This window comes from Rhipicephalus sanguineus, chromosome 3, assembly GCF_013339695.2.
Source record: "Rhipicephalus sanguineus isolate Rsan-2018 chromosome 3, BIME_Rsan_1.4, whole genome shotgun sequence".
NCBI lineage: Eukaryota > Metazoa > Arthropoda > Arachnida > Ixodida > Ixodidae > Rhipicephalus > Rhipicephalus sanguineus.
The window spans coordinates 231,769,762-231,792,463 of NC_051178.1; the positions used below are offsets into that span (position 1 = coordinate 231,769,762).

The 22,702-nt window shown below is 46.8% G+C and overlaps 1 protein-coding gene across 2 annotated transcripts in view; it reads right to left on the reverse strand.

The window, feature by feature from the left end:
* The window catches only part of LOC119388393 (sodium channel protein para), a 64,795-nt gene extending 45,397 nt beyond the window's left edge, over positions 1–19,398 (reverse strand). The window contains exons 1-9 of one of the 2 annotated variants that reach the window (XM_049413928.1): positions 18,941–19,398; positions 15,744–15,949; positions 14,813–14,941; positions 14,635–14,726; positions 13,812–14,009; positions 12,798–12,858; positions 12,270–12,414; positions 11,250–11,426; positions 10,109–10,375 (exon numbers count right to left, since the gene is read on the reverse strand). In XM_049413928.1, coding sequence (XP_049269885.1) covers positions 10,109–10,375; positions 11,250–11,426; positions 12,270–12,414; positions 12,798–12,858; positions 13,812–14,009; positions 14,635–14,726; positions 14,813–14,941; positions 15,744–15,949; positions 18,941–19,294 — 1,629 coding nt within the window. In that variant the 5' untranslated portion in view covers positions 19,295–19,398. Of the gene's footprint in view, positions 1–1,242; positions 1,696–10,108; positions 10,376–11,249; positions 11,427–12,269; positions 12,415–12,797; positions 12,859–13,811; positions 14,010–14,634; positions 14,727–14,812; positions 14,942–15,743; positions 15,950–18,940 lie in introns of those variants that run through there. The other variant, XM_037656100.2, reaches the window with a different exon arrangement.
* Between the last annotated feature and the right edge of the window lie 3,304 nt (positions 19,399–22,702).

Here is a 22,702-nt window from a genome sequence, read left to right on the forward strand (position 1 = left end):
TGGTAAGCCCTTCACAATATAAACAATCGAGATAATCAAAAGGAACAGAGAACAGCTTTCGCGGGTGACATAAAAATTTGAATGTGACAATGGTGGCTTTCGTTCATATAGTTCTGATGTTTTACTGTGCGTGACAGCAAACACATCTGCATTCTTTACAGTTAGATGATTTTTTGGGCTTAGTGTTTCCTATATCGCCGCTATTAAGACTGAAGATACAAGACTGATGTAGTTTATCGATGTAAGTGGTGAAAAAATAATTTTTAAAAGTGTGACATGCCATGCCGCCATGCACTGCGATCTGTGTTGATGATAAGCCATTCAGCATATAGTAGACAGCTGGGCTAGTTGCTATATATTCGTGGTATTCAAGGTCAAACAGAGGTCTTCTGTGTCTGTCCGTTCGTGCTTCAATAGCATGAATATTTTCAGTTTTTATGAAACGGAGAAATGATAAAATAGGTTGAGTTCACAAAGAAATATGACAGGACACAACATAAGTTGTATAAGAAAAATGCCAACGAGCATGCGATTCCGAATCTACCGAGAAGACTGGCGAGATAACGTCATGTACCCTAAGCAGTTTTTTTTATCCTCATAAGAATATTCTGTAGGAGCAGATTTAGAAACGTGCAAAGATCCTCGCCGCTTGGGGTATCTGTCCTCACTCGTAAGCCGGCAAACCACATGAAAAGTATTGGCGGCGTACGCTGAGTCATCGGGGTGTTGGGCGCTGAGTTATTACGTCTGTTTCACACAGCTCAACCTCCACGCTGTAATCAAGGCTGAGCTGGGTTACAGGCTGTTGCAACTTAAACCAAAAACCACATCGAGCCATTATGCCACGGTAAACACTGACTGGCATGAAACAGGAGCGGTATGTCGACAATACGTCGAAAACACGTTTCATGTGGTTGCCTCTAAGGCGCGCTGTGGGGAACAGCCTGAAAGAGATGGCTCGTCACAGGTGACGTCACGCTACATGTTGAGTCTAAAATGCGACGTGCGGGTGGGCAGGTGAGATCCCTTCTACAGCAGCCGACGGGAGGCGTGGCAAAGGAGACCTTAGCAATGGCGCACAAAGCGTGATGATTGTGGCGGAGGCCAGAGTGCAAGCGCATAACAAGAGAAAAAAAAAAAAAAAAAACAGACCGAGATAGTAAGAGAAAGAGAGAAAGAAAGAAGAAGAAGAGCGAAAAAGGGAGTGTGAAAAAGAGATGAAGAAGAGGCCGAGAGAGAGACCTCGTAGTAGTAGCATCCCTGCAGGTTTCGCGATCGAGAGCGCAGCTGGCTCTCCTTGGTGAGGACACCACCGGCGCCAGGTCCCGCGCCCGCCGCGGCGCCCCCTCGGCAGAAGACGTCCCCGCCGTGCGACGTGTACGACAGGCGCGACGAATGCGACGTGTAGCTGGAGTGCCGCGACGCCAGACTGGCGTACATGGGCAGCAGGATGGCGCCGTTGTCTTCGGACATGGGCGTGACGGCGTTGCTGTCGTCGGCATACGGCAGGTGTTCCTGAGCGTCCCGGTACGTCTGCAGGACGAGAGGCTTGCGATCGCCCAGGCGACGCCCGTTGCTGCGCCAGCTCACGCTCAGCTGACTACCGCGGCTGCCCCTACGGAGGTTAAAGGGCGAGCCGGGTAGGCTCAGGCTGGCCTGCTCCCCGGGCCGCCCACCAATGTCCGCATGATGGAGGAGGAGGAGGAGGACAGACAGAAGAGAGGAAAGAGAGACAGACAGAGAGAGAGAGAGAGAGAAAGCAGACAAAGCGGGGAGTCAGATGCACTGCAAGCAACGCGGCCGTCGCTAACCAGGGATCGAAACGACGACACTATATGGAGCTATATGCTGCGCCACTCTACGTAGTATTTAAGCTATCGGCGCGCTTATGACTTTCACAGACTCTTTACGGGCGTCTCAGTGGTGCATGTCCCCACGGTGTGCCTTGCACACCACAAATGTTTTTGTTGCCTCGTTCATTAACCAGCTGGAAAAGCTTCAAAACGTTACACGCGGAAGTTACAACAACACGTTATACAACCAAAACGCTCGTGTAGCATTTCAGACATGTCAGCATGTAGTCTCCCATGGACGCCTGTGAAAAATCGGTGAAGTCCTTAAGCTGCTCGCATATAATGCACAAATGCCTTTTTTTTCTGATTTGCAAGGACAAGCCAGCTTTATGAAAGACTGTGATGTCACCATCTAACATTATTCAACTGGCCAATAATAGGCTTGCGATAAGGTACAATCCAACGCTATGTGCCTATTTTTCTTTTCGTTCGAGTGACTTGCAAACGACATCTCCCCGGTTAGCGACGGCAACACATGATTAGTTCTACGTGCGCACTGTGAACGTGCAAACCGCGAGGATGTGAGCACCGGCAAGGCGACAGGTGTTTCACAATGATGTCAATGAAGTCTAAGATGTATGATGTCGCATCGCTCAACATATAGTTAAAAATTTGCCTTTAACCTTTACAACGGCAATGTAGAGCTCACATACATGCTTCGAGAATCGACTAAACAAGTTTTTAGTCACAACTGCGGTGGCTTCCAAAACAGCGTCTGCGCGATAAGGTGGCTGTACGGCAATATACGGTGTGCATATCCCGTTCCAAGCGACTGCTTCCTCGCAGTAATAGAGACAGGTCTCGGAGGCAATGCTTTTGCCGATTAGAGACGCCGGAAGCAAGTGGAAAGCCGGAAACTCTTCACGAGCACTGCGTTTTGGACACCACTTATAAAGAGGTGCCAATTGGTGTTTCCAGATTCGAGCGCTATCAAATTCGTGCTTTTGCAATACTGTAATTCTGGTTCGCGGAAACAAAATTCATTGTTTATTTGTCGCTAAATGTATCACAATGTCTACGATTCGCACTAATTGAATGCACCACGTGGAAGCAGCACACAGAAAACACGTTTTATTCAGAACACGGTAAACAAGTGGGCATAGTATGTTCACCGCCAAAGCGGAGGTGCTTCAAAGTATCGTATCATGTTCCACGGTGGCGTGAACGCTGACATGTATATACATTGTTTCTTCTTGTCTCGAAGGAGAGAGAGAGAGATAGCTTTGATCCGTTCCGAAATATAAGCATGTCTGACAAGATGAAGAGTATCATGGTTGATATTTAAAATTTTATCAAAAGGAATACTCAGACCAACTCCAGCTTTGGCGCATATCTCTGAGTTATCTGCTCGTTCATCTTTGCGTTTATCTCATTACAGTTGTTTTTACGTAGAAATGTGGCCTTTTTATGGTTTGTTCGCAATGTTCTGACCAATTCTATTCAAACTGCGTCTAACCACCTTTACTGCTCACAAAAAATGTGGATTAAATAGGTCAGTTAGTTGGCTAAAGCGGGCGCTGCCGAAGCAGCTGCGAGAAAAACAGCCTGGACATGAAACAAAACTGAAATTTCTTGTGATTGCGCAAGAAACAGTCGCTAGTTCACTGCATAAAAGCACCTTGACTGCGTCGCAGACGCTGCTTTCAGTTTTCAATTGAAACGGAATCTTTCTTATCCTGTGATCACACACTTTCGAGATACGTAACAATAAAGTGACGACATCACGATACACTTTCAGTAGGAAGCCCGCCAGTTCTACGACACTAGCGGGACGCCGGAACCGCTGCATGCATCCTCTAAGCTCTCAGCTCAGAGCGAGAGCGTACGTTCAGTCTTTTAGACCTATAAGCTAAACAGGCCGGCACGTGCACATGACAAGACTTTTTTTTTGTGTTACACGCTGATCGCTATAGGCAGACAGTGTCAAAGCTCACGTACATAATGCCTTGACACGCGTACTGCATTTGCTAAGCATTTTCTAATGGGGAAGTCCTCCTTGTCTACGCAGGGGAGAAGACGGGGTGCTACGTCTCAGCAGTGTAGAGAAATCTGAGACAGTCTGGACATAGGGGGGACTCGTACAGAGACTGCTTACGGGAGTGTCTACAGTTCGTCTCCGTCGTCAGAAGAATCTAAGCGTAGAGGAAGATAGACAGACAGATAGAGTGAGAGATAGAAATAGAGAAAGAGATAGAAAGAGAGCGTGTCAGAGAGAGAGAGAGACACCACCCGCACCTCTACGTGGGCATCGGGATCAGCTACGTCACAACAGGGGGGACAGGCTGGCGTCGCAGCACGTCTTCATTCCGGGGAGCTAGGCTGTTGCGGGGTCAAGGGGAGCGCCGCGCGTGCGTGCTTTTACTTACCCTGGGCCAATGCGAAAGGGGACGTTTCTGCGGCACCCGCGGTGCGAATAGCCTTCGTCACTTTTCCCATTTAGTGATGCGCTGCAAAAACATCCGGGCTTCGGGGTATCACGTGACGCATGCAGGGGGGAACACAGCCTTGCTTGGCCAGGTCGCCCAACACATAAGAAAGATCGCGGCACAAGAGAGAAAGAGAGAAGCCGAGAGAAAAAGAGAGATTGGGTGAAGCGGCGGGAGAAACAGGGGTTCAACGCAACGCAGAATGGCGCACCACCCAGAAAGCAGAGAGCTGGCAGGCGAAAACGCAACAAGACAAAGCCGTGAGAGACTGGCTAAAAGGCGGCAACGTACAGCCATGAGCAGTTATAACGCGAACACCGACCACTATGGCCACGAAGAATGGCTGGCAGATTAAGGGTAGCTCGCTGTACGCTTTTTGGCTACTCTGCGCAGGTCTGGTCCTTCGGCGAAACACACTTTGAAGTGAAGAACTTCCCTGACTCTAAAGTTCGGACAAGATGTGTGCTCAAACTTCATGTCAAGCAATCGGAGGACAGATTGTGGGAGTTCATTTCGCGTATATTATAGCTGTATTGCGTAGACACTAGAGGACGATATCCAATAAAGACATCACGTGTGTTTACTTATAAACATTCTATCATATTCTAAGAGCGCACTTAATTGCTAGGTGATGCTTAATAATGCGCTAGTTGGTGCAACGTACCAGGAAGAATGGAGCGCCCGGGTGACAGACCAGAAACGGACGCAAGTGAGTATTAGGTTGTGCCCGCATTCTGCCTCTCAGCATCCTTTCTATAGAGATCTACCTATTGAGTTAACGCCGTCTCGGCTAGCACAACGTAATCTCTGTCCCTAGAACTCTGCTCAGATGTACTGGGTAGCAATAGTATGTTTCGCTTTAGCTACATTGTGGTAAGGACGGTTTTGCTTTCCTTGACTGCCACACCGCGGCAACAACCAAATGATAAAAAAAAAAACTTTTCTGTGTGAGTAAAGATGGCCAGACAATGTTGCTTAGACTAAGCTCTCGTGGTTAGGTCTAAGTTGCACCGTTCTGCGCACTCCTGCTCAAAGGTCAAGCCAAACATCAAAGAACACACTTAAGATGAGAATGCGTACATCAGGATAGCTTGCATGCCTGTCGTGATGGCATGGTGGATGAGAGATGGCTTTTTAAGTAGCAACTCCGATCGAGCACCTTGCAAAATATTCCGGATTCACGTTATGAGTGCTCAAGCTTGTACAAGAGGGTCATTTTGGTTTTGCAAATAAATATCAATAAAAGCAGCTCGTAGCACGCATGATCAAGGGTTCTTGGTAAGGGCAGCAGCACTGCGTAGTTGCAAACGTGAGTATGACATTTAAATACGTATGTAAGATTTGGTGTACAGGTCTGCGTTCCAAAACAAATACACAACATATATACACACTAGTTTTGAGTGAACACAGCATAGAGTATGCTAAAGAAGTAAGGGTCGTTTACTTAGACTATCTTAAACGTGGTACGTGCAGACCCTTTAGTTGATGATTGAGTAGATCTATTTACTGCTTTTTTCTTTATACAGCCAATTCATATATCTTTCTATGCGCAGGTTTCCTATTAAGAGGAGAATCTGCCATAGTAAATAGTGAATCAGCACAAAAGCGTGCGTTTTAACTTTTTTGACGAGTTGTGAGATTTATGAATATGATGTGAAGCGTTGAAGATCTCGCATGCTAGTAGTGGGCATGCATCGGCATGCGTGCGACGATAAGGTTGTCAGGCATCAGCTCCACACTCATGCAGACAGTGTTCCAGTCACAGCCCAGACGCAAAGTTGCATCTCCATAGCAGAGACACACACAAGCGGAGCAGTCGCATGCACTAAATGGGAAGGCCGCCCACGAGTCTGCAAAGAAACTCGTCGTCTCTGCCCCTGGAGGCTATATCGGCTATCAAGGGGAGGGTGTGGGCACTCCAGCCTCTCAGATCCTACTGGTGTCGCCAGGGGTACCTAAGGGGAGCGGCACTGTATGTAACAAATGAAAATGTGACAACGTAACGAGTCGAGTGGTACTCGAAAGAACCGTCCTCGTTGCAGATACGGTTGATGACTGCATCGTTCCGCACCGATGAGGGGAGTTAGGGGGTGAAATGCAAGAGCCAATTCTACGTAGAATCACGACACCGCTACAACAGCTACGGGGAGCAGTCTACGCAATCCACTACCGCTTGGGTCAATCGATAGGGGAGAGGGCCACACCCGCCCTACGGGCATAGGAGCAGGACGCTACCTCGTACTTTTGTTAATAGGTTGCAACGCAGCTGCGAGTGTGTTTACTTCTCTCTACTTTGCATTGTAGGGCAACGAGCGGCTGCTGCTCCCGCGTTGTTACTTCTGCAGCTGTTACCGAGGTTTTGCGGGCAGTCTACGAGAAACACCGTTCACTATAACCAGCCGTGTGCAATTGCGCAAATGACGAAATGCATGAATGCTCGCTGGTGCCGATTGTCGCGAGTCAAGGTGGAAACTATATTCCAAAACGTGGACGCTGTTTAATACCTAAGTTACGTCATATGATGAAAATGGTTTCACGTTGTTTTAAGAGGAGGTCTTTGAATATGTTAGTGTATTAGCTGTAGAGAATGAAACATAGCTGCAGCTGATTTGAGTGAAATGCAATATTGCAGTGTTCGAAAAAGGCTACAAGCAAAAATTAAGTTCAACCTTATAAATGCCAGGCGAAATGCGGAGGATATTAGACAGAGATGACGCCAGAACTTTCCTAACTATTGCCCGTAGAAGAAACTTTTTTTTTTTACCACAACGTCTTTGCATCTTTTCGTCATGCGGTGGTAACAAATTGTCCACGGCTGGTTTTCTCAGGGAGCACGTCGATGTCACAAGGAAATAGGCACGTCTAGTCTAGCTCTAGCTAAGAACTAAGCTTGCACAATATTCTACAACAGGACAAATGCTAAGAACCACACGGAAACAAAAAAGAAGTACAGAAAAGGAAAAAGAAAGGCGAAACCGAACAAGCTCTCCAGCCACACCAGTAAATTAAAAGAAAAAAAAGAAAGCAGTAAACGAAATCGAAGAGTTAATAAGATAATTGAAATCAGTCGAAAAACACGGGACTAGTCAACACCGTCAACGAAAGCGCCAACATAAGAGGGACGACACACAAACTCAGGCCGACAAGTGAAGAGGGTTGCCCGAATAGAAGGGACCCCCTTTCCCGATACTCACAAAGGGACTGCTATAACGCCGCCCTAATATCTGCAAACAAACAAAGAGTTTTTGAACCCACGTGTTGGTCAGCGGGGCGCAGTGACGCGCGTCGCATGCGTGCGGCTAGCCTTGTCACCCGAAAGGCGAGCCTTTTGCTCTGTACACAGCTCGCGTTCGTTCGCGCGGATGAACCTCGTTATAACGAATATTCATATAGCAACTTATCGGATATAGCGAATTATGGGAATATCGGACTAGGAATATTGGATAAACGACTATAATTTGTTGTTGAGGCCTTTGGTGACGAAGTGTGAAACGCCATGTTTACCACACAATGTGTAGGTCGCAGAAAACATTTTTTTTTGCTCTTTGCAGAACTCTGTGATGAAACTAGCGATCGAGAAAAGGCTTGGCTCTAATGTGGCGCCAACTATGGTTGGAAGCTGACATTCGGAGCTCTGGCGACTTCGAGCCTCAGATCGAAATACTCTGGAGCTGCAAACTCACTTCAGCATACAGCGTTAAGGATGATTAGTGCACCTTTATTCGAACGATAAGTGTGTCATTACAAATAGCGATGCTTTGGACTGTTGAATCAGGCGCTTTCAGGTTCCGACGCTGTTCGTGGCTAGATGAGTTTTTTTTTTTAAGGACCCGATTGCAGGCCCTGTAGCGCTGGTTATTTTCGATTTCATTCAACCACCCTATGGGACAATGTTGTCACGGTGACGATAATTCGCTATAACGAGGTTCCACAGTTTTACGTAATATTAACTACCTTGACGACAGAATGAAGATTCACCACGAATTTTGTTTTTAAGCTTCTGAGGTTGCGTTTAATATACTGGCACCTCAGTGAACAAAAAAGTGTCGAATCTAAAATAAATGACTCTACAATCGACATCGCTGAATTTCCGTCTCCGTGCAAGAACATGGGATGGGGAAGGAAGCACAGCAAAGCTAAACACAATATAAATACCGCACTAAATTGTTGGCTACTGCATTAGCATTAAAATGCTAGTAACTTCAAGCTTAATGTGCGCTATCTCACTGAAAATGTGTTTTCTGTGACGAAATGAAACGGCACTAAGGCTATCATGAGTCTTAAGACGGGCTTCAAATCCATTTCTTTTCTCGCTCTCAGTCCTTCTCAGCAGGCCACGTGTGAAACAAAGGCACGGTTGCTTACCGCCATCTGTCGCTCATTCCCTAAAGTTCACCTACAGTTCATACAGGAACAGTCGTTCCTCTAGAGCTTAAGGCGCTCAAAGGAAACGGGTGTAAAATGCACAACAGTTAGCTCGTTACATTTACTTTAGCAGCGTTTATTTAGCGAATTGTGACTGTAGCTCAGTGACCATGGTTCACAAAGACTAAGTGGTGACCAGATGCGAAATGGTGGCGATATGCGTGCTAAAGGCCATGGCCGTAAGTTTGGTGACTTTTGAAATTCGGCCACTGGAACACAGGGAAAGCAGTACTCATGAAGTAACCATGCACTTAAGATTGAGACACAGTCACTGTGAGGACCCTGTATATATCAAAGAGAGACAGACAAAGATAGCGTCCTGATATTACATTAGACGTGCATGTACACGAGATATTTCTTTTGATGGGATTTGGCAGTGCTCTTTCCTTAGATTACCAAAGCTTTATAGAGAAATAAAGCTTCAGCCTGGGACCTAAGGAAATGTGTTTAATTATTTTGATGAACGAGTCACAAAAATTTAGCAGTGACTTAAGATGTGTCAGATCTAGCATTTGAGATAAGAATCACAGCGCCTTCTCATTTTAAAGCGTAGTTATCGGTACCTAGTACTGGGTCGTCGTATGTCACGTGTGAACGGTAAAAGCTCGCTCATCCGGACGTTCAGATAAATGTTGGAAGACCCATTATTATTCTGGTCTGACCATATGGTCATTTACTGGCGCTAGAATTCTAATGCCCTGAATACTACCGGCGTTCCTCCAGCGCGCAACCGTTATACAGAACCTCACAAATAAAATCTTTGATTAAAAAGAACGACATGATGGCGGGCTATTTGATTTCTTACTTGATAGGTATCAAAGGTGCGCTCAAGGTAACACAATCACTCACACAAGAGGCAGACAAAGTTATCTTGAGCGTGTATTACCTGAAGCGCATTTTTTTTCTGGTCCCTCAAGATTAATCAAACGTGCACAGTGGCCGGGGAGCTCCCAGAAAGATTAATTCGTGGGACAGGCTAAAATAGTACACTAACTATACTTCTTTGCAGACTAGTTGGTTCACACTGCACTCTATCCTGCCTCCCTTTTCCTTCTTTGTGCTTGAGCGGCATGCCAAGATTTCAGAACAAACTAACCTTGATGAAATGCTAACTCTTCAGGCGGAAAGTTGGGCTAGTTGGTATCGAGAACAATAGGTCATGGTTCCAGCAAAATAGAAGACAAGCAGAAGAAACACGGGACTAGCGTGGTCCTGTGCTTCTTCTTCTCGTCCCGGTCTCCTATTTCGCTAGCACCATGAGCTAACTCCTGCGTGATTGGCTGTTCGAATTTGCGCGTGCAGTTGAGCGGAGTGCGCCCTATAATTACACGCGGCGTAAATGAGCGTGCGTGTGTCGTGCGGCGTAGAGAGGAGGGTGGGAGGGTGTAGGATTACCTTCCGCACCTTAGAGTTGGCGGCGGAGCGCGGCCGCGACTCCGGGTAGCAGAGGTCGTCTAGCTGCTCGGCCGCCGCGTCTGCGCTCCTTAGGCTCGCCCGCTCCCGGAGGTCCCTGGGATCCTCAGCGCCCCGGTCCTGACCCACGAAGAGCTCGTACGAACGGCACGAGAACTCCGAGGGGCTCTTGACCACCTGACCGCCGCCGTTGCCGTTGTCGCCGGTGTCGTGCGGACGGCCACCGCCGGCCGCCGCCTCGGCGCGAGCCTCTTCTTCCTGTCATGTGGCACATCGGCGGTCAGCGACAGTGAGTGCGCGAAACTGATTTCGTTGCTTGCACGGTACTTGAACAGCAGTGCAAAAGACGGTCCCGTCATTTTGTTCAAGTACCAGCGCATTTCAAGCAACTCGCCTTCGGCAACTTGGGCTAGTTGGTCGTGCGTAACTGACTGCGGCATATTAGAGTACAAAACGACGAACGCTTGTCTTCGTCTTCTTTCTTGTGTTCGTCGTTTTGTGCGCTAATATGTATCAGGAAATTACGCCCAGTCTGCCACCCTATTTCGTTGCTTCCTCGAACAAAAGTGAGATATATTGAACACCGTGAAAGTTTGTCACGCGTGATGGAAAGACTTGGTGAAACTATTGTACGACTGCAAACCTGAGAGCATCTTTGCATTTGGCTGTCGTTGCTCGCGATGTTAGAAATAAGTTTACAAAAAAAATAAAGAAATATAGTTCGTTTTAACGTGATCTTATTAACTGCCATTTTAATTAAAGTGAGCTCATTCGCCCCATCAGTTTTGTATAAAGCGTTAAGTATTTTTCCCAAACAGGATATTGGTTGCGCAAGCAGCATTTTGCTTTAATTGTTTGAATAGAACGTCAAACCACGCTACCATTGGCAGTACTGTACATCTGCAAACGACAGCTTATGGCACTGATTTTAACTTGTTCGTATAAATGCTGAAAGCATTTGCACCAGATCTACGTGAGTCATCTTAAACCAATACAGACGGCACTGTTGTCTATGCTTTGTAAGTTGCAGACAGGTTCTTCGGTCGTAAAAAAGGGCATCGCTGTAATTCAGCTCCATTGCTAGGATGCATCATCGACAGTAAAAAAAAAAGAAGAAAGAAATTGTACTCACGGCCCGCATGGCTTCTTCGAGAAGGCGGTCCTCCTCCGCCTCCTCTTCGGCCTTCTTTTGTAATTCGTCGTATGACATGGCTACGATAGCCAAGATCAGATTCACTAGATAGAAGGAGCCCAGGAATATTATCACCACAAAAAAACACATGTGCCAGGGCCCCGCCGCTCTTAGCACCTACAGAAAAAGAAGGGGAGAGAAGAAAGGAGGGCAAGAATAGAGACAACGTATTTAAGAAAAAAATAGGATAAAAAGAACTCTGAACTACTTCGTACGGCGAGCATCACGTTTTGCTCGGAATTAAGGACGAGGTGAACAGTAATAGTGTGTGTCTTCACTGTGTCGATCCCCACTCGAAAAAGGGAATCTATAAACCACTTCATTCCTTCTATTTTGTTTTGTCTGCGTTTTAAGCGATAGCAGAACGGTTTATGTAACCCCCTGAGATGTGGCTGGGCAACTTACAATCGATGCTGAGCGCTTCGATGTCTCGGTGGTCCCACTTATTTCGCGCTGGTCCTTCACCAGAGAATTGAACTTTTCGAGATTTCGAGGGACACACCTCGATAGCACCTTTAGTAATTCCAGCACTAGTACTGTTTCTACAGGTGCTATTCTTCAGCGCCACTTCAGTAATTCTCTTTGTCTGCATTCGCAAACGTACCCAGGAGATGGACAATGTTGTCTATGTTTTTGTTTGCTCCTTCATAACGTTACAAAAATATTGAATACGGAAGTGCTTTCAACGTTTAAGGCCTACTGACGTAGCGTACAGCAAGTATTCTAAATAAAGAATAGCACGCCCTTACATGTTAACTCGTATTTGGTAGCTTTTAAGTCCTAGGTGCCTACTACAGTCCTACGATGGTGTGCACTGATGTAGAAGGCTCAAATGAGCGCTTGAAACGCAACAATGCCAAAGGCATATTATACGTTCTTTTATGCTGAGTAGTGAACAATAACGCGTACTCTCACGTGCTACAAATCACTGAAAGTGCAACACAGAAGATGATCACTCACCATTTGATATAATAATTCCCAAGCATCTTGTGTCATTAGCCTGAACGCCGAAAGAAAAGACCAACCAAAAGTATCGAAATTGGTGTAGCCATAGTCTGGATTATCTCCTATACCCTGCAGACACATGTAGCCCTCTTGACATTGCCTGCGAAGAGAGCGAGCAAAGAGAGAGAGAGAGAAAAAAAAAAGTTACTGACAGTGCTTACACTGCATGCGACCACATCGGCGGCCCTAAGAGGGACCGCATTTGCAAGCACTGGTGCAAACGCAAACACGGCTACACACTGAGTAACAGCGACCATCGGCGCTACCAAAACACCACGCATCAATCGATACCTAAGCACCGTTTATTACGCGTCTTTCCAAAGGACAGAAAACTCTATTACGGACATTGTTAGCCGTGCACAGTGAACGATCAGATGCATTACATATACTATATGCACACGAGGCTGACGGGGCGGGGGGATATGTAGACAAGCGAGCTTTATCAACACAGAGAGTATGGGACGTGATAATGGACGCACTTACTTTGCACCACTCGAATTGCCACACAGCGGATACATCCCATCATCATCAGTAGCCCAGTTAGCTGAAAAACAGAAAGAGAGAAAAGGTGCGTCAGAGAAGAGTCGGAAGAAGCGTCTCACGATTACGTTCTTGCTTTTGGCACGTGACCACGCCTTTGGTCGAAGCAGAGTGAAGAGCGAGCATAAGGTGAAGAAAAGAAAGAAAATGGGAGATAATAATGCGCAGGAAGTAGAGAAGGTTGCTCTGTAAGGTTTCACGAAAGTTCAATAACTACAGGATGCGTTTAAGACGCGAGACGCGCGTATTTTGAATTCCGCCGTTTCTATCGCAAGCCAGAGCGAAAGGAGAAGGGTAGGAGGAAAGAAGGCAGGCGCCGTCGAGGGACTTTTCACTTTCGTTTTGCGCGCACGGGCTCACTAGACAATCGTCGTCGACCGGGCTGTGCGCGGTGACGTATGCTTGAAGTACTCACTGCAGTCGGTTCCCATTGGCTAACTGAAACGACGCAAGCGGTTTTGCAGTCAATGTCGTTGACAGTGCGCAGAGTAGCGTAGCGGAGTTGTATGCTGTATGAAGAATAGTGGCGCTGGCCAAATACTGACCTGCCTAAGTCGGGGGTGCGCAACGTCTGCATTATAGTTATAAGTCAGACGATGATGCACTTCTTTTCTCACATAAGCAAAAGCGTACGTCACCGTAATGGTGACGATGGCGGACTGGTTCACATTGCAAAAAAAAAAAAAGCATCCTTTATGTTTTTAGTGAATGATCGGCTCCTTTTCTCCTCGCCTCGTTCTTTCGCTCATAGCATCGGTGAAATTCAAAATACGCGCACAGAACTGCTTTAACAAACACACGCAGCATGCGTACACGTGGCCACCCGTGTTGAACCAAAAGAACGCTGCGAACACTTTCGTCACAGTTTCTGCAGCTCATCGCGGGCGGACACAGGGCAGGCCACTACGCTAAGCGAGGCAAAGAGGAAAACGAGAGCAGCCGGCGCGCGGCACTTACTTTGGTTCTCGATGAAGCTTGTGTACTCAGCATGTGAGAGATTGGCTGGAGGTATGAGTACGCATTTTTGCGTCAATACCCCCATGTATATTTGCAATCCCAGTAAGGCAAAAACCGACAGTGAGAACATTGTCAAAATGATCACATCCCTTAGGTTCTTCACAGACTCGATCACTGCTCCAACGATCGTCTTGAGACCTACGAGAGTGTGAAAGGAGGAAGGCCAAATCGGATCTTATTAGAACGAGGCAAGACCCACGCTGCGGAGTTATGTGCACGATTCGTTAGCGCTGTCTGTTAAACACAGGCTGCATAACAGCAGAGAAGTACTAGGTGATGGTTAACTAGGGGCAGACACTCTGAAAGAACGTGAATGTGATCTCAACGATTTAGTATTTCTCGAAGAACGAGGCCTAAATAGGCAAGACTGGCCTAGAAATTTTCGCGTGGGAACCAGAGTGGCATGCACTTTATGCTTTTACTTGCAGCAAATCCCTAATTCATGGATTGATAGCGCAGCCTTAATAAAAAGCAATAAAATGTTCGCAAGAAGAAAATACTCGAGAGCGCAGTGTAAACCAGCTTTAACCGCACAACAAGCTTGTGGGTGTCTTTCGGTTATAAAGCAGCTTTTGCGCTGGTTTAGTGTGAAAACAACGTTCATTTAGTGTGGCGAATCTATCCGTATTTTTAGCAATAATTCGAATGAGAGTCGTTCTTTGCTTTCAATTTTCGCTTAAATTTTCGCTTTCGGTTCTTGAGTACAGCGCTTTTACGTTAGTAAGAGTGCCACAAAGAAAACATGAATGAAACCCAAACTTACCAGGAACTATGGCTACGGTTTTCAAGGCTCTAAGAACACGAAAAGTTCGCAAGGCGCTCAGGTTCCCCAAATTAATAAACATTGTAACATACCTGCGCAAAAAGAAGTACACGGGTCAGTGCGGATAGTGAAAGCAGATTTTTTAAAGTACTCTGAGGGAAACGGTGGGAATACTCACGCTAAAGATATAACAACAAAATCCAACCAATTCCATGGATCTCGAAGATATGTAAATTGTTCTAGAATAAATCCTCGAGCCACCATTTTGATACATGATTCAAACGTGTAGATTGTGGTGAATATCGTCCTGGGGAAGAGATAAACAAAAAATAAAGATATGAGCCCATTTTTTTTTATTCGACGTATCAACTTTCACGATTGCATATTGATGTATTTGCGTTAAGTGGCATGGGATACTATTTCTGGCGTAATATGAATGCACAACGAGAACATTCATGAGTACAGTTCATGTACTTCATGTTACAATCATTACATATGTGCATCTAATATACTTTGCACCAGCATTTTTATTACATTGCTAGCATACGAAGAACGCCGGGAATATCATCCGCCACGAAGAAATAAAGCTTTCCCGAAACTTTTTCTAATTGTGCTCACTATTTACTGCACTAATAGGAGCAGAGTTGGTTCCAGTACAACGGCAACGAAGATAGCTTGCGAAATACTGCTGTGAAATTGTCGCTGTTTTTCGAATCTAACTCGAAGTTACACTATTTATTTTTCGTTGCTTGAGGACCACGGTTTATAACTGACTCAAAATATGCTTTACATAACTACTCTGCCTAAACGTACGAACGTCGGCGGGGAAACGACAAGGAATTTCAGTCACTGCTTCTTCCGCCATCTCTGGTACTCCACTGCGATACACCACCGTAACCGGATAGGCAGCGTTTTCGAATACCTTTATTTTAAAATATCTGCTGAGTCAGAGCAAGTTCAAGTTCGGCGCCGAGAGGGTATACTTTCCTCTGACAACACACCCATGTACAACACGTGCTTGATCGTAATTTCCATCCTCGGTTAAAACATCGCCTTAGCCCGCACCAAAACACCGATTTGCAAGCGTCACGCATGTCGAGGCCACTTACTCTGTTTGTTCAATTTTGTCGTTGCTGGGCATGGTCATGAGGACGCAGTTGACGAGAATGGTTACGATGACAAAGAAGCTGAAAAGTGGGTGCACTAGGATGCAGATGGCCAGTCTCCTGACCGGGTTGAAGGGGCTTAGCAGAAACAGCGCATTCGTCGAACTGAACCGAAATATGTCCTTGCTCTTGCTCACGACCACGAACGTCTGCGAAGGAGGAGCAAAAACAGACATGTAGAGTTAGCGGACATATTGGCACTGGGTTTCAGGCACTGGGTTTGAGGATATCCCGATGGTTATTCTTTATTTGTATGTTTTCTACCCTTATACAGTCGAACCCGCATATATCGAAATCACACACACACACACACACACACACACACACACACACACACACACACACACACACACACACACACACACACAAAGCAAAAACCGGAAATTAGTTCGATATATCGAATAATTTGATATACAACTTTTTAATGAAATTATTATATTTTTAGTGCGAATTTCGGTACGCAAGTTGGCTTTACGGCGCTGCTCACAGTAATATAAGGAAGACGCCTTCACGGCAATACGCGAAGTTTTTTTTTTTTTAATTTGGTATATTTCAGCGGTTTGGTAATTGAGATGCTGGGTTTAAAGCAGCGGTAGGTTATACGCTAGGAAATACTGTATCGATGTAAATAGCGCCTCAGAATTTTCATACGCAGCTGTGCGTGCTCATTGGGCGCCGGAAGCGTATAGCCTACCTTAGCCCTAAGGCTTGCCTTGTTCTTCAATATCATAGCGTGCTTACTGGGATGCTGTACGCAGCGGCGATGTATGGCTTCTTTTCTCCACGTTGGACTTTGTTTATCATCGCCAGATTTGCGTAGAACAGCGGGTTTTTATGTTTGAACGTGATAAAGTTAATAAGCTCGTTTCGCAGAAATTCCGGTGTCGGCGTCGTTTGTTGTGAGTGAAACATCAGCGTTGTCCGTGAGCAATAATTGGTGCAAATAAAGAAATAATGAAAACATCTTCAATTCGAGTGGGACTGCGGATTCGAACCTGCGACCCCTCGCTCCGCGGAGCGATGCGTTTAGCCGCTCGGCCACCACGCATACATTCTTTAGCACACTAACGGCGAGTTACTTATATCATGGGACTATGCTTATATACACCATTTATCGTTGGTGGTACGCACATCTCGGAGGCTCTGCAATGTACTGACTATCATCTGCGAGATGGCGCAAAGGGCCCACGGGCGCGCTTTTAAACGGCATCGCCCCACCGTATGGCTGTGTTTCGTCGCGCCGCATGCATGGATATAGGAGCCGGAGGGCGTTCGCACTTTCGCTTTCCTTGCGGCACCGTTTAGTTGTCTTATGAGAAGCGAAACCAGGCTGGCGATTTGGAAGGCGATTCGAACGCGGCCCGATTGAGCTATTGCGTTCTACTCTTGAAAGAGTAGCTCAAGCGTCCTCCAAGTTTTTACGGCATCCATCTTGTTAAAGCGTCCACTCACGATGGGCCGGAGACGCAATGATGAGGAATCGTGGGGGAAACCAATGGTGAGCGGTAGTTTGTACTCGCTCCGCGCGGCGCCCTCCTAATCACACCGCTTGCCCTCACGAATGCATGCGGTTGGGTCACCTGGCTAGGAAAAGCCAAATATTTGTGAGGGAAAGCCAACTTTTTGGGGCGTTTTGCGTGGCCCGATGTTCGATATATCAAGTGTTCAGGCTATTTTTGTTCGATGTAGCCGCAGGTTTTCCTATGCATTCACGTTAAAGCGTTGCCGTGTTTCAAAGAAGTTCGATATAAAGTATAATTCGATTTACCCGAGTTCAGCATAGTCGGGCCCGAATGTACTGCTTTTCGGGAATAAACTGCGGTTATCCAACCATTGGCACACAAATATATATGAGTTTGCAATGTAAGTGCCTACTAAAGTCCAGGATTTTTATGAAAGCAGACGACACTACACAGAAAGGAAATCACTTACATCCAGAAGTAACTGCCCTTACCCACCGACAAAGCCGTTATTCCTGTGCTTGTTTCCCCACGCGTTAACAACGTATGTGGGAACATAGTGACATGTTTTGCTTGAACCTTCTACGTAAGTTTATCTGGCATCAGTGCGTCCCGCCTCGGGTAGATCGCAGACCCTCTTTCTAGCGCTTTGTCATGAGCATACTTCGATGCCTAAATGGATATCCACGTTTAAAAAATAATCCACCTCACGTAAAGTATTTACGGAGGGAGTACGCACAACTTGGCGTTGCATTTGGCGCTCTTTCTTAAATATGTATTACAGCCGCGCTTAGTATGACTTGCAACGCGGGAGCGCGTGGCCTCACGAGCTCAAAGACTGCGCATGGCTTCAACTTGCCCTTACTTCATGAAATAAACGGCGTTCTCGCAATTGGGGATGGTCCCCATTATAGCAAATATCATTTGGTTTTGGAAATGGATGACGTTGAAGCCATGCGCAATCTTTGACCTCGTGAGCCACGCGCTCCCGTGTTGCAAGTCATATTGAGCGCGACTGTACGTGTACACGAATAAGAAAACTCAAGCAGGAACGACAATGGCGTTGCTAGACGAGACAGAAACACGGGTTGAAATCAAGAGTTCGCCTCTGTTACTTGGACACAATGTATCTTGCACTGCTGGACGTGCTGGACGAGTCTGACCCACCAATGCAAGAGTGTCTGAGCATGGGCACATACATTTGCATTGGTAGGTTAGGCTGAGTACGGCGCTAGCACAGGCACGAAGATGCTGTCAAGAATTCTGAAAACTCCCCTGAGTCACCATCAATATAAACGTAGCGCAGAATTCTCTGACAGTCACCGAAGTCCACGCAGCGCATAATCGAGTCAAAATGGCAATCAAGCATAGGAAAGAGAGAGCGAGAGAAAGTATAAAGAATGAACATGCATAAACGAGCGAAGGGAAACAGAGAGCGAAATAAGCAAAAACAGGAATTCTAACTAGACTTCGCGCAGTTTGCTACCCAATACATGAGATAGAAAACTAGCGTGCTAAAGACAGAAAGAGAAAGGGAGTATAAATATAGATGATCCGCATACGTTGCGCAACGTAGCTAAAGAGTGAAGAGATTAAGCAACGTATAAGAGGTAAAAGAGAAGTAAGGAAATAATACTGACGAAGGAGTTAAAGGAAAAGAGGTGCGTGCGTGAGTCGTACCCTCTTGTTCTCGTAGAACTTGTCGATGTCTTCGATGGGCGTGGCGATGAGCTCGGGCGGGAAGTCGTTGATGATGCGCTTGGGCAGCGGTCCGCCGGCCTCCAAGTCCGGATCGGCGTCCTTGTGGTCTCGCGAATGGTGGACGTAGTCGTCGCCGGCCGGGATGCCCTCTTCGATGCGCTGGGCGATGAGCGCCTTGCGTGCGGCGTCCTCGGCGATGCGCGCCTCTTGGGCGGCAAGGGACTCGCGCGTGAAGGGCCGGAACAGCTGGACCGGCTCCTCGGGCTCCTCCGGCTCGCGGGGGGCTCCCTCGTGCGACGGCGCGGCGGCCGACGCGGGTTCGCCGCGCATCATCGCTGCGGGCCGCCCGGGGAAGCCCCGCCGCCCCCTCCTCGGTCGCCGCCGCGCTGCCCGCCGCTGCTGCTGCCGCTGCTCTTGCCGCTGCCGCCGCGGCCGCTACGCCTGCGCACACGAGACACCACAATTACATTTGTAGTCACTTGACATTAAAGAGAGAGAATAAGAATAAAAGAAAGGGTTAACCAGGGCTGAGCCCGGTAGGCTACCCTGCACTGGGGAAGCGGGTAAGGTGAATAAAAGAGGAGGAGAAAAGGAGTCGCTGTTGTCGTCGACGTAACAACAGTTCCGCGCTTGACATCACAGACGGTGAATCAGTCCCGTGGCCAGGGGCGTAGCCAGAAATATTTTTCAGGAGGGGACGGGGGATTGAGCCATACTTTATGCATGTTCGTGCGTGAGTTTGTATGTGTGAGTGAATATCTCCACATGCAAAATTGAAAAATTTCGGAGGGAGGGTAGCACCTCCCCAACCCCCTCCTGGCAACGCCCCTGCCCGTGGATGATATTGAAACAACGCATTCGTTGTTTTATGCAACCTGTACGCAACTTGTATGCGCGGTCCCATGCACCCAGAATCTTGTCGACAGCGAAGCCATGTTGGTACCATAAATAGCAACAAATAGAGGAACCCTGCAGGAAAGAGAGAGCGAGAGAGAGAAATGTAATGCGGAAAGGCAGGGAGGGTAACCGGCACTGTGGGTAGGATACAGGTTGCGGGAAGGTCCGAAACACTTCCAGAAATATAATTTGGACTAGAAATACGTGCGGAATTAAGAGCGGGCTTTGGCAAGAAAAGAGCCATGCAATGTAAAGATTCTTTGTGAAGAGTTGCCGTGTCGCGATGCATCCTACTAAGCCTGGTGATATCCTGAACGGTAAACTGATAAGAACGCTTCTCTTAGATTGTACGATCTGTGTTGTAACAAGTGTAGTATATGGGTGTACTTGTAACTCTTTGCTCAGCACAGGTGTACCGGCGATAAATGTTGCTGTTTGTGGCGGTATGGAAACAGGGGTATCGTGTTAAGCATCGATGTCAAAAGGCAGAGAGAGAGGGACATGATCATGATGATAATGATTGTCAGGAGGAGGAGGAGGACGGAAATAACAGTGAGACTAGCAAGATAAAAACAGGACTTCAAGTCGTAAATGTGGTTAGCGGCTGTGGCATGACCTGATCCGATAGACGAGTGTGGCGTAGCCTGGAAGGACTGAGAAATCTACTGCACGAAACGATTCACGGCAAGACGAGCAAATTTGCTCTACGGAAACGGTGCTGTTCGCAATCACTAGCTATGCGCGGTCTTCCCATGGCGCTATCAAGTGAAAGGAGTTCCTAGGGGAGTTCTTATTTTACATATGAAACTGCAGTGACGTCGCTCTTTGCTTCATATGCAACAGTTGCTGCTTCCTGGAAAGGGCAGCCTTTGTAACCGTAATATTTACCGGAAAACGCATGCGGCGAACGCTAACGTGCTTCGCATTGTTCGAACGAGTCTTATGATCTATCATGTGGTCTTGACACTTACTTGGTGCTTTTATTCATTGAAACGAATAATGGAGTGTGTCTTGCACACGTAATTCCAACGGGGATAAGCACTTTTCGCTTCAGTTTGTGGAATAGTTTTGTATCGACTGTTATTTCGACGGAGACAAAGAAATCCCGGTATCTGAGTCATATACAGCATCACTTAAAGAAATCCAATACGCTACCACACCATGGGAAACGAAAGATGGGAGGTTGATAGATAAAAGGGCGGAAAGAGACGAAGCGGGCAGCACAGCCATTCTATCACAGCCGGTCTCTATTTAAATACCACACGGTGGCACCACGTGGTATCGCTTGTATCACAAGAAACACCAGTTCATATTATAGACGCGTGTGTGCAACTCGGTTCTCCTAGGAAACTGCACCAAAGGCTTCGTCACCGTCAGTTGCGATGAGTTATAAGGTTTCATTTTTAAAATGATTTGTTCTGATATTGGTTCTTGATCAAGTTGAGCTGGTGAAATTGCGAACGACCGTCTCTGTGTGACCGTGGCTGTGCGCGAATAGTCACGGAGAATATGTTGAGAGTTTCCTCACGACCGCATAAATTGTCTGTAATCCTGATAGGCCTCGTAAAATCTACTTTAAGCCACAGTTGAAAAACAGGGCGGCTTCGTGCCAACAGAGGCGAGTTTGCATGTGAAAGCGGGGCAAGGAGTCCAGGTTGTGCACCCGATTGTCTTGGAAAATTGGGGCGTTCGGCATTGAGAACGTGGAATTCCTAGCGGAGCATTAGAAGATTTTCTAGCAAAAAAAAAAAAAATTCGGCAGATCCCACCCCTTGTGGGAATCGGTTTCATGCGAAGCAGCCAGCGAGTACTTGTATGCTGTATTTTATGGCTTTAAGCCAAACGCTACGAGGTGGATCGACGTGTTTTTGTAAGTGTAGTAGCTGTGTGTACTTTGTGGGCTTACTAGGCGCGTCGACAACACTGGCGTTTAAAGGGTAACTTATGGTGCGACGTAACGTCAGCCCTCACGTTAGAGTACATATGTCATAAGTGCACTTTATGGTGCAATCATGTGAATATCATATGTGATTTTCGCTAATGTATTCCTCCGGGGTCGAGCAATGCTTCAATATAGCTTGCTGAATCATAGGAAGGCGAATGTAATGTTTATTAGAGTGCTATAAAAGCGGATCGAACACTAGAACCACAGACGTTAATCTGATATGACGCCTGCATCGTAGAGGTACATATGTAGTGTTTATTGCTTTCTTGTGCAATTAGATAGCCAGCACCACAACCACAATTGACGTTGCACTGACATTACGCCTGCATAGGCTGTTCTTCCAAGCCAGTTTACAGACCTGGCGTGGCGCTATGGTAGAATACCTGATTGCCACGCAGAATGCTTGGGTTTGATTCCTGCTGGGATCCTAAATTTTATTTACTCCGTTCGTCCGGTCAACGCTGCTGATGCTGGTTTTTCTTAACACTCCTGCATTTAAATTACTAATGTCAGTTCTCGCCGTTCCTGGGTAGATATAAACTGTCAATCACCTGTGGCGCATACCCGTACACCGCGGCCCGTGGTTAACGGGTATGTGCCACACGTGTCTGGAGGAAAGGGTTTGATGACGTACGCGACAGGATTTTCAAGTTATTCATGCTGTGACCGGACAGTCATATTCCTCAAATCCTCTTACCCTCCCATGCACATTTTGGTCTACACCAAGTTAAAGAGGCGATCATGAGAGCATCCAGACGTTGGCGGCTAGATAGATAGATAGATAGATAGATAGATAGATAGATAGATAGATAGATAGATAGATAGATAGATAGATAGATAGATAGATAGATAGATAGATAGATAGATAGATAGAAACGCTCGAAGTAGTAAAGGTTCGC